This window comes from Phalaenopsis equestris, unplaced genomic scaffold, assembly GCF_001263595.1.
Source record: "Phalaenopsis equestris unplaced genomic scaffold, ASM126359v1 Scaffold000840, whole genome shotgun sequence".
NCBI lineage: Eukaryota > Viridiplantae > Streptophyta > Magnoliopsida > Asparagales > Orchidaceae > Phalaenopsis > Phalaenopsis equestris.
The window spans coordinates 2915455-2927410 of record NW_018165280.1 but is presented as its reverse complement, the minus strand read 5'-3'; the positions used below and the strand labels follow the sequence as shown (position 1 = coordinate 2927410).

Sequence of the window (11956 nt, the reverse complement as noted above, 5' to 3'; positions counted from 1 at the left end):
ACAACACATTTTCTTTTATACATTAACTTGCTCCTTGACAAGACTGGCGAATGGAAGCCCATGCCCCGTTGAGATATATAATTTTTTAAAATTTCGAATTTAATTTTGAATATTTTTATGAACAACAAATTAGTAAAAAAATTACTCTTAAATCATAATTAATTTGCCCATGGCGTTTTATCAAGCAGCATGATGAATACACTCTCGCCATCAAATAGCATGAAGTGCACTCTCGAGAAAGGAACTGGCAGAGACTTCAGAGCCGAAATCACTTTTATATTTTATTTTCTATTTTTTAATTATTTTTTTAAAATAAAATATACTATATTAAAAAATCAATTTATTTGTAAAAATAAACAATAAAATGCATTAAAAATAAACAGTTATTTTTTAAAAAATAAAGAAAAAAAGCCTTAAAAATGAAAATGTTTTAATTGCGCCCATCTTTTCATCATGATTAAAGGTCAAATTTCTTACACCGTACAAAAAAAAAAAAAAAAAAAAAAAAGGACATGCGATGGCACATTTTTAATAAAAGAAAAAAAAAAACCTACCAAAGCTGTTTCTTTTGGTGTTCATCGAACATGAAATGTAATTCTGCACTATGTGAACCCTAAATTGATTCAGCGCACATTTCTAAGAACCTGTAGTTTCTGCAAACTAGTTTGATTTGGGTGAGGTGCTTTATGTACATGGTATACCTGGCTTGTGTAAGTAACAAAAAAACTTAATATTCACAAAGATGCTACCACTTTCTTTCTCCTTAATTCAACTGCAAGAAATTCATCAGATAAATCATGGTTAGAGATCATTTGATTGCTTGAGATCAGAAATCATGGTTTAAGAGATAATAAAGTTTATTAAATCCATTATTTGGATACATGTAATTAGATATTAATATTGTTTCAGACTCTACTAACTCTATGAATTTTCTTTAAAGTGGGGATTTGAAAAAAAAAAAAGTCATTTTATAAAACATGTTTCTATTTACAAACCAAATGACCATCCTTGAAAGAGTTGGTATAAAAGCTAACCTTTAGAACTGCTTAAAAATGTCAATGAGGGGAGTTGGAAATGCAACCGGCCTGCAAACCGTGCTCCTTTTCATCATCTGCATTCACCTGAGCATATGAACAAGACAAATAAGATTCTAGAGGACATGGAGAAAAAAATATGACAGATATCAGAAGTAGGGCTCTCTCTATTTTCTTTATGCAGAATTATAACAATAGTCATTAACGAATTTGGTTCGCTTGTACTATTAGACATTATCTGCTTGGTTTGAAGACATCTTTAAATAATAATTTCATAAATAGTATTTAAAACTTATTTTCATGGCATCTTGACACATAATAAATATGCCAAAATTTAATTATTAAGCCTCTTGAACGCTGAAATAAAGAAATAAATGACCAAAACCTCTGGGCAGGGATTAAGATGCAACGTGAGCCAGTTTAATGATACAACAAGATGGCTCAGTCGGAAGAACAACCCGGCCAAGCATATATGGCAAATTCAAACGAGAATCCTCCAAACTAACTGAGAGATCCTCACCAACTCACTTAGGGTTGAATAGACAGACAGGAGTGTCAAGGAGGAGAAAATGTCATAAAAAGAGCATTTTGTAAAAGGACTGGTTATCAAGGCGAGGCGTTCTTTAAAAATATTATTAAAACGGGCAGGGTAGTGGAAAACAAAGTGGATAGATAGCGTATCTCAAAATGTTCGTGTCTAATTAATATACTAGTAACATATAGGTCAACCCATCAATAAATAATGATGGTCACTGTAGTAATAGGGATTGATGTCCAGATATTAAAGAGCACTCATGTTTAGGGTCTTATAAATAAACAGGCCACTGACTCCAGTGAGGCGATGTGGTCTATGGGTCTTATAAAACAAAAGTGTTCAGAATTCTAATAGATTAAAATCATTTTTACAGTCCACTTTAAGTTTAACAAGCCCTTGGGCAATGATCATGAGATAGACTAGCATGCCCGAACAAATGAGGTGGACGCGTTGAACATAAATGATGCATTCACTTTCTCAGAGGGGCAAAGTGATCTTGTCGAAGTGGAAGCTGAACAACTTTCTCTTAAAGAATCCACCCCTTTGAAATAGCTATTGGAACATTTCAACCCATAAAAAAGGTACACTTCGTAAAGAGCCAATCTAAAATAGATACTAAAAAAATATAGCAGCACTGCATCACCATAAACCCAGATAGCATGAATACCTGCCACTTGTACACCAATATACAAAACCCAAACCAGTAATCAGAGAATAAAAAAACCATACATTCTTGCCTTCAACAAGGATAATAATTTCTCAAATAATAAAAAAGAGAGATAGGAGAGGGCTAGCCAAAAAACCTCACAAAACTAAATGAAAAAATTTAGATCTCACAGAGTTGAGTCACGACTCACGACTTAGAAGCCACAAGAAAGAGTGAGTGAGAAACTATTACTCCTTTACCGGCGAGGAGGCGAAAGAGGCGAAGGAAATTGACGTTGTCGCCGATGAAGAAAAGCCCAACCCGAGACCGAGAGGCGAGAGCTTTCACTCAAAGTTTCTCCTAAGCAACACAGCGACGCAGCAAATGCGAAAATAAAGGGCACTGGTTGAGTTGTATGATATCATAAATTCTTATATCACTTATATATATAAAGCCAAGGGTTATTATATTAAGGAAGAAAAGATACAGATAGGCTGTTGTTGACCTCATTTTTAGTGAGGTCTAGTCTTCCTCTTAGGATTTAGGATCTAGCCTTAGGACTCTTCCTTTGACTATCTTAGACCCTTAGAAATGGAACCCTCATTTTAGAAATCCAAACTGCCTCTATACTCCTTTGAAGTTTTGCATGTAGTTCTTGACCTCTAGCACGTAGGAGGTTGAAACTAACATGAGGGAACCCAAAAGGAGTTCCTATAGGATCATTAAGCCTAAGGGTAGCCTTTTGCACAATTTGCATCTTCGCGCGCGCAAATTTCGTGATTCGTTCAGTCGACACGTTCAATCACCACATTTCACATCATTTGCACTGTCATTTTTGACCCGATTGTCGACGATCCCTCTTCTTCCTCACGCAAGCTTTTCGCAGGGGAGCAGCTCGCGTGACACGGCGTGGAAGCCTTTAGCCAGGGTACAGATGCACGCGGAAGGGACCGCAGGCTGATCTCTCGCGAGGAAGAAGAGGGATCGGCGAGGAGAAGCGGATGAGTTCGGTTCGGCCCTCTAGGGATCCGCCTGGATTGCGAGCGAACTTTGTTTTTTCGGATTTATTACGGAATGTTCCTTTTCGACTTTTTCCAACTTTTTTATTCATTTATTTCGTTTCTCCTACACACAGTACACACACACATGCCCAGTGTAGTTTGCTTATTTTATCTTTCAGTGTACATTCTTTTGTCGGATGTACAGTTTTCACATTAACAGTGCATGATTTCATTGCACATTAACATGCTTTTCTTTTATACTCTCCCCTAGATTAGGATGCCAGTAGCAGCTCCTAGGTAGTACCCACGATAAATTGGTGATTTCACTTTTTACATTATTTTAACCTTAAACAACTTAAATATTAAATTCGACGATGCAATGACGAGGAGCTTGGAGCAAATGCAGTAGGCAGCACGACCATCTTCAACAGTAAAATATGTCTACATTAACAAAATATTTCCTTAGAATTAAACAACAAACTATAGGATTTCAAAGTAGTTTGCTTAGCGCGACATAAATCCTCACTTTATCTTTTAAGCCTTTGCACAGCCAGACTATGCAATTACTATGCATAAGCCTTTGCACAGCCAGACTATGCAATTTAAGCCTTAACTCGTTCTAGGTTCCGAGGTTGTCGTCCGATATGACGTAAACCCTCATATCTGTGAGGCGACTTGTGTGACCGTGTCACGCAAATATAAGCCCTAATTAAATAAAATTGGCAGGATGAAACACTTGAATAATTTCTTCTTGAAACTGAAGCCAAACCATAGGATAAACTGGGAAATCACCGAGGTTCACCTTCGGATCTATGACCTTCCCTAGTTCTTCCTCATTTGGATTCTTCAAGAATGTTCTGAATTTGAGTCTTTCTCATTTGACACTCTTTGGTCTGATTTCGTTGAAAAGTCTTATACTTTTGACCTCTTTGAAGATAGTCTTCCCTGATTTTTATCGAGAGTTTTCTTAACTGACTTCGTTCATTTAAGATGTAATTAACTATAGGAGTTTACCCTTATAGGAAGTTTTTCCGAACCCAGCCTAATATAAACCGTATTTAATTCTTTGTATTAAATAGGGGAACTTGTCGGCAAATAAAATTGTTTTCGCAGACCAAACGGATGTCACATATTTCTTAGTTTATTTGATCAAATCTCACTCTCAAGTCTTATGTTTATCACTCGGGATAGATACAAGATTCGAGGTAAAATGCTCTTTCATTTAAACTGTGAAAAGTATGGGGTCAGTTTGATTTCATATTTTTCTTAAAAACTTATATGTATATGTAAATTAAACATCCTTCTGAAGCGGGTGACGAGATTTCGATTCCGATGACCAACAGCTTCTTACGGGCAACACCCCTCCAACTTTTAAGTGTCGACAGTTCTATGAGTGGGTCTAAAAAAATGCACCCAACCCACAGGATACAACACAAACAGAATCTAAAAAAAAAATATTACATATAAGATAAAAAAACCAGAATCATCAAAGCGTAAAAAAAACCTAGGACGTCCCAATTTAGTCCTACCTCTGACTCTAGTTCTCGGAAGTGAGTCGGCTAACAAATTAGTGAGGTGCGTACCATTACCCGAAGTAACCACAATATCATCCATCAAATTCCTGAGCTTAAGTAGATCTTCATTCTTTTTCTTCCTCCTGGATGTGTAAATCTGTAATTCCTGATCCGATGATTGACTCATCTGATCAGTGGATTGGTCCAAAGGTGGTCGGATGGGTGTAGGTTATTGCACATTATGAATCCCATGTGCCTGAGTAACATTAACATCTTGCCAGACTTGATGAGGAGGTAAAGAAGCAGTAGAAATATTGCCACATGCAACCTCAATGATAGGTTCTAAGGCAAATGAAATCTGAAATGTCTCACTCGCCCACACGAAAGGAGGTTCCAAAGACGGGGAAATTACAACATTGTCTGGAGGCTGAATGATTGACATATTGTCTGTAAGGATAGTGACATCTTCAGGGGTATCATTTTGATGATCAATAGTGTCAATAACTTGAAGCAGATCAGGAGGAGGGGAAATTACTGCCTCTGGTAGAGCACTTTGCTTCTATGGTCTGAGCTGGGTGTAAATGGTGCATTGAGAACTGGAGTGACCGAACATACGACAGTTCGAACAATACAAGGAGAATGACTCAATCACAACATTTTGTCAATATTTATGGTGCTATGTGTTTAACTAAATTTACTCAGAAGTATTTGAAGTGATGTCTCTTTCAACAGGTACTCTGAAAAATAGACGAAAAGATTAAAAGTAGGAATGTCTGTTTTGAGCGGCTTATCATAAGCTGAGACTATAGAGTACAACACTTTTTTGAGTAAAATAACGAAATTACAGGTCAAGGAGGTGAATCCAAACTGGAATAATTAGTGGTTCCGTCTGTGGGTCAAAATCCAGATTACCCTTCTAGCAAATAATCGTGTGTAATCATCTTTATTATTGTTGAATAAGAATGTGTCTTTAATCTAAAAGTCCAATTTTTCACTCGTAACAAAATACATAAGCTCAAATTCCTTACGAATAATCTCCATTTTGGGATGGTCATAAAGAAATTTCCCGACCAAATTCAGACGACAGGAGGAAGCAAGTTAAATACATTCAACTTCTGTAAAAAAGATGGCATGCTCTCATTCTTCCTACCAGGTTTCTTAAAGTCCTCCGCCAACTCAAACGAAGGAGGGAAAGTGCACAATGTAGGAGTACCTCAGGCATAAACACCCACAAGGGCAGTAGCATACGATCTATCCGAAGTTCGACAGAAGAGGGAGGCGCGACTAAAGAGCAGCGAATTTAGTGGACGAAAGAGCAAAATCCGAAAGGAGAAACTATAACACCTGCCAAGTCAAGCAGAGGGCGAACTTTCTGCTCGAGCCTGAGACTTGCGGCGAGGAATGAAAAATTGTGGTGGGAAAGAAGACGAGAGGCGATGACGACGAAGGAAGGAGAGTGGCGGATCTTCTAAACGGCGACGATGAGGAAGGACTGCGGCGAAACAGACTTTCCCAAACGGCGACGACGACGGAGAAGAAGCAGCGAGGAGAAGACGCATCGAGGAGAGGAAAGGATATTGAACCCGGTCCAAAGATTTTGGTCATACAAATAATAATAAAATCCCAATCCTGATCATATTGAAAACTTCACAATTCTTAAAATGAAACTAAACTAAATACACGACGATTGATAGATAAGTTTGTTATCTATAAATTACTATTATTTAGATACAAATGAACTAGAACTGGGTTCAACCATCAATTTCTATTAGAGCTTCTACATTCATGTTTCATTCACATTTTTTGCATGCAAAAAATCAATTACTATTGTGTTCAAAGATCTACCCTTCTTGCACCCCAAATCAAGTATCAGAGATCTCAGATATGTGACCGGTCCATTAAGTTTCAGATCCACGGAAGGAAGATCCAGCTTCACTTACATCAAAGCATGTGTCAAGATAGTGGCCTTCGTCGAGATGCTAGTTCCATATATGAGCCCGATCATGACCTTCAAAACTTCAGAATCTATCTTTCTAAAAAACTCCACGTCTTTATCTCCTGCATCATCTCCTCCTGACATTCTCACACAAAGTTGCCCCGAAGTTCGGCGTTCGGCGAAGCCTAAAAAGTCACCTTCACCTGTTACTTCCTGCCTCGAGTGCAAATCAACCAACCAAAGCCTACAAGCTCTCAAACCAGCCTGCGGCCCTACTCCTTCAGCTCTATCACATACAAAAAGAAGTCATCTACACTCCCTTTGACGCGGGACTCACAAAAAAACTACAAGTTGCGTCAAAGTCATTTTATGCCCTTGCCTCACGCGCGACCCTGCTCTTTTTTGCCTGAAGCCTCCATTCGCTCACAACACGGCCGTGCTAAGAGCTTGCTAGGAAGGCTTCGAACCAAGAATCCCGCAACTTCATGATTGAACTCTACGAGAGAGTTGCGATCAAAACTTGTAGGGAAGGCGACGACGGAATCGTAATGGCAATTAGATATAGTTGGTGATTGAACCCTGCGATAATGAAACTGGGTGTCTAGGGCTTGGCTCTAATACCATATAAAAGTAAATGCTCTTCAAATCTTGGTCATTTCATTAATGACTTGGGCTTATATAGAACCTTACAAGATTTACAAAAAATTGCTAGACTTCTTTTATTTACAAATAGGACCCTACATTGGATACAATCTCAACACATAAATATAAAACATTTAACATGTCAATTTTTGAACAAGAAGCTTGTTTGTTAACATTAATAAGCAAATTGATCTATGTTTGAATTTAATTCATTTAGTCTTAGAGTTTTTAGAAAATGTTCAAACTTATTTATTTACTAACGTGAACAAACATGATCGAGTATAATTGAGTCAAGTTCAAATTGTTCATCAATTGCATTGGTTCATTGACAACCCTAGTTACAAATTTATACTGACCTGTTCTTGTTAAAATTTACTAAATGAGATATCTTGACACAAATTAAAAAATGGCTAACAATATTATCGATACTATTTTCTATATTTTATCTTCTATCAATCCACATATCATACAGTTATAATTTCATGGTGTCAAAATCTCATAGAAGTAAATGATTATGTTTAAATGTTACATAAATATCAAAACAAAAATAGCACAGCACCAAACATGACTGCAAAATCATTAAAGATACAAATAAGTTTATGGCTTAACTGGCTGGGTAAGAAATAAAGATGCTTCGTGTTCATTAAAACATCACAAATAGTGATACTTCTTGCTCTATACAAGATACTGGCTGCGTGAAAAACCAATAAAACCAACATTGCTGGGTATAAGATGACGAACCTTTGACCTGACATTAGCCCTTGGAAGCTTTCCCGTTTTGAACGAGAACATCAAAATTCATTGAAGCCAACTGTGAACGATTCTGCATAGAAATCGCAGGAATAATTTTCAATCTCCATGGCAAGGAAAATAATATATATAACTAAGCTAGCTTTATCAAACAAATGAATTACCTTAAATGAAAAATTGAGAGAGGTAAAATCTACTCTAACTTGTGGATCAAACTTCTTTTCATTTTCTTCTCCAACCTGAAAAAAACAAAGTAAATAAGAAAACAATAAAAGGATAGGAACAGATAAACAAAAGGAAACATGACAACCAATATCAATCATAAAACATTTTTTTAAAACTTTTGTAATGAATTTGCAGAAATGTGAATGACCTCTCAACCATTCAAGGAAAACCGATACATAAAAAATTTCACTTTAAACATGAGTGCTTAATAGTTCAATTAGTTTGGAATGTTACATATATAGAGTAGTCCCATTGACAATAAAAGTTCAATATCACATAATGGCTTGCCTAGGTATTGGTAATAGCCTAAAACAATTTCATGTCCAGTTCAGTGTTTCCTTATAACCACTAGATCTTTCCTTGCTCGATAACCTTCGATTTTTTAAATGAGCTTCTTCTACTTGCTCTTTTAAGTTTCATCGAATATCATTATTTTCTTAGCATTGTTAGAATAAGCTTAATATATTATTCTATGTTATATACAAGTGTAATTTTAAATTTTTCTAAGATAAGTGCTTATTAAATTGCTAAGCAAAACTAAATTTCATATTAAGTATATATTGATTTTTTATAAAAGAGTTTGTCAAGAATCCTGTACCTCCAGTGGTTAAAGTTTAACTTCATTATTATATTATAACAATACTACACTTTGATATTAATATAGATTTAACGTACAAACATCATCTAAAAAAATTATAGTGCTTTAAAATTTTTTAATATATTTGTACTTAAAGACTTCTTAAAGTAAAGGGGTTTATAAATAAAAAGAAAACCTCCATATAGATGGCATTTATACCCAGACAAGAAGTCGAGCGAAACATTGAACAGAAAATAACTTAAGAATACAAAAAACACTATGTAATGGTAATAACATAGGCTACTTTATAATAATACCCATAGCATATTGCCTCAATTTGGACCCAGCAATGAGCAGAACCTAAGCCTCAACCCAACATTGCGCCATCGCCCAAATGCATGGCACGTTTGTTCCCCTCAACACCTCTGCATCCATTGCTTGCCTTACAACTACATGCTCCTGCTATTGGCCCATGTCTGTGGCTTCTTCTCATGTGGGCTTCTGCTTTGCCACATTCCGGTGTATGAGGAAAGCCTATGCTTCTCAAATCAAGTGGGATCGTTCCAAATAAATGCTAGGACCACAACACTATTCTTCCACACTCACCGACCATCAATTTGCCCTTTGAAGGGCCATCTCATTTCTTCATTCAAAATTTGCATTGCTCTTGTCTTGCTTTTGTCACGACTCAGCCTGAGGGCTTAGAATTATCACAAACAATCGTATAATGAATACAATTTCACTTAATATTACTAACTGCTAAAATTAATTATTTAATAAATTAAACGAGCCACTAACAAACAAAATTTAAATCAATCTAAAAGTAAACTAGTTATAAATGTAAACACCATCCTCTAATTTGGATACGCCTCTGACAAAAAACTTTCTACTAGACATTTTTTTTATCACTAAACCTTATCTTAAAAAATAATAATTTAAATTTTCATGAGTTATCATTAATTTAGTGAATACCTGTATCCCTAAAATTATAGTAACATAAACAAAATAGAAAACAACATGCTTATTTGTCAAATACAATGAATTATTATAAAATCATTTAATAGTTTATATATTAAAAAATGACCATTCAAGAAGTTTCAAAACATTCTATAATATTGTACAATATCTTATCTATTCAATATCATTTTATATATTACAATCATTTCAAGAACATCTCAAATGTAGAATTTATAGCAATTCAATATAAACATCACTTTTTAATTTATGTGCACGAGGATTTTAATATCCCCAAATAGTATCATAGGGAGGTGAACTCTATCAGTCAACATCAATGAAGACAAGCACGTCCTTCTAGTTCAAGTCATTCACATTTTCATAACATTCAATATTTTTCTATGATAATCAATATATGTAATTTGTTTAAACATGCTAAGAGATTTGTAACATTCATTTAAATATAGCTAATATTTCTAAAAATATAGCAAAACATGATTAAAATTACTATCAGTCGGTTTAGAAATCAATATTAATACTATAATTCAGAAATATAAACACTTACAAAAAATGTATAGATGTTATTACTAAACCACTATCTCAACATTTACCTCAATCCTTCAAGTAATAATTCATACACATACACTAATTCTTATTAATATCATATCGCATAAATCTACAAAAATTCAAGAATATTCTAACTTTCTTAAATCTTATTTTGATTCAACCATTTCAAAAAAGGTAACATACAACCTAAAACCTTGAAATTACCAAAATGATTCAGTTAGTTATATGAAATTTTATAAAAAATTTCTCATAAATTTCTAAATTATTCTAAGTTAAATTTCAGATTTATTTTAAAATATCAATTATCCTTAAATAAATTTAATATATCAGAATTCATTAAATTCATAACCAATTTATACCTCAACCAAAAACATTCATATAAGATTCTACATTTGGTATTCAACATTTTGATGTCTATGTATATAATACATGTCAGTATATTAGTATTTATTAATAAATTTACTAATAAATCATTTTTCTCAAAGCTTTCAATTATTGTTAGTGTCCAAAAAAGGCACTATTCATCCATTTTAGCAAATTCACTTTCTGTGACATGCATTGGTTGATCATAAAGGGACAACTGTGATTTTTGTATTAATAAATATTAAGTATGACTATATAATTACTTACATACAAATAGTTATACAAACCCCAAAATAAATACAAGAAGGAGCGGTTTGTGGAGGAAAAGAAAAAGAAGAAGAGAAGAGCTATCAAATTTTAATGTTTCTCTCCGCAATTTGAGTTTGTATTAAGGCTGTTGGGCTTAGGGAGCTGTATACAGAGCTGTATAAAAAGAAATTATTTTAGGGTAACAATTTTATTTGAAATTATTTCAACTTTTTAGTAAGATTTATGCTTTAAAATTTGATATTAGTATAATAATGATCTTGCTATTTTATTAGACGGCATAAAAAAGTTCAAGGGTGATGGGCAAAAGAAAGTCTACGCTGAGAATCCAATATTTGTAGAGAGATATTTAGTCTCTAAAATAAGAAGAAAATTTTGCATTGGTCAAACATTTGTGAATTTCTATAATAATATTAAGCTATTATGTGCATATGCTTAAAAGTGATTTGATACCAACATCTAACAAGACTTAAAAATTTAACATTGACATTTGACAATAGCATTTTATTTTCTTAAAATATTTCATGCTTATTTTGATAGAGTCTTTTACCTATTTAATTATCAAAAAGTGTCGTATTTATAAACAGGAACATTTACCTACACACCACCCAATTCTTATTTTCTGACATATCTAACACCTAAACTTTATCTTTCACATTTCTACCACTCAAATCTTTCATATCACATAAAAAAACCACCATTTTAACTTTTAAAAAATGAAATACATCTGTTCATGTACAAGTAAGATGGTATGTTCATAAAAATTGAAGTTTATGTGTTACATATGTAAATGCATAGGAATTGAGCAGTATGTACACAAATCTTCCTTATAAATATTGATACTCACGGAAGTTCAAAAGATTATCATGTATAGACTATATTTGAATAGTCTTACTACAACTATTATTTTAAGGAAAAAAAGCAAGTGGAGTCATAATCAGACGC

The 11956-nt window shown here is 34.2% G+C and overlaps 1 protein-coding gene across 3 annotated transcripts in view; it reads right to left on the bottom strand.

The window, feature by feature from the left end:
* Positions 1-441: 441 nt before the first annotated feature.
* The window catches only part of LOC110031601 (probable serine/threonine protein kinase IRE4), a 73129-nt gene continuing 61614 nt past the window's right edge, over positions 442-11956 (bottom strand). For all 3 annotated transcript variants that reach the window (XM_020734876.1, XM_020734877.1, XM_020734878.1), the window contains 4 exons: positions 8223-8297; positions 8050-8131; positions 1035-1121; positions 442-772 (listed from right to left, as the gene is read on the bottom strand). In XM_020734876.1, the coding sequence (XP_020590535.1) occupies positions 8063-8131; positions 8223-8297 (144 nt within the window). In that variant the 3' untranslated portion in view covers positions 442-772; positions 1035-1121; positions 8050-8062. The remainder of the gene's footprint in view (positions 773-1034; positions 1122-8049; positions 8132-8222; positions 8298-11956) is intronic.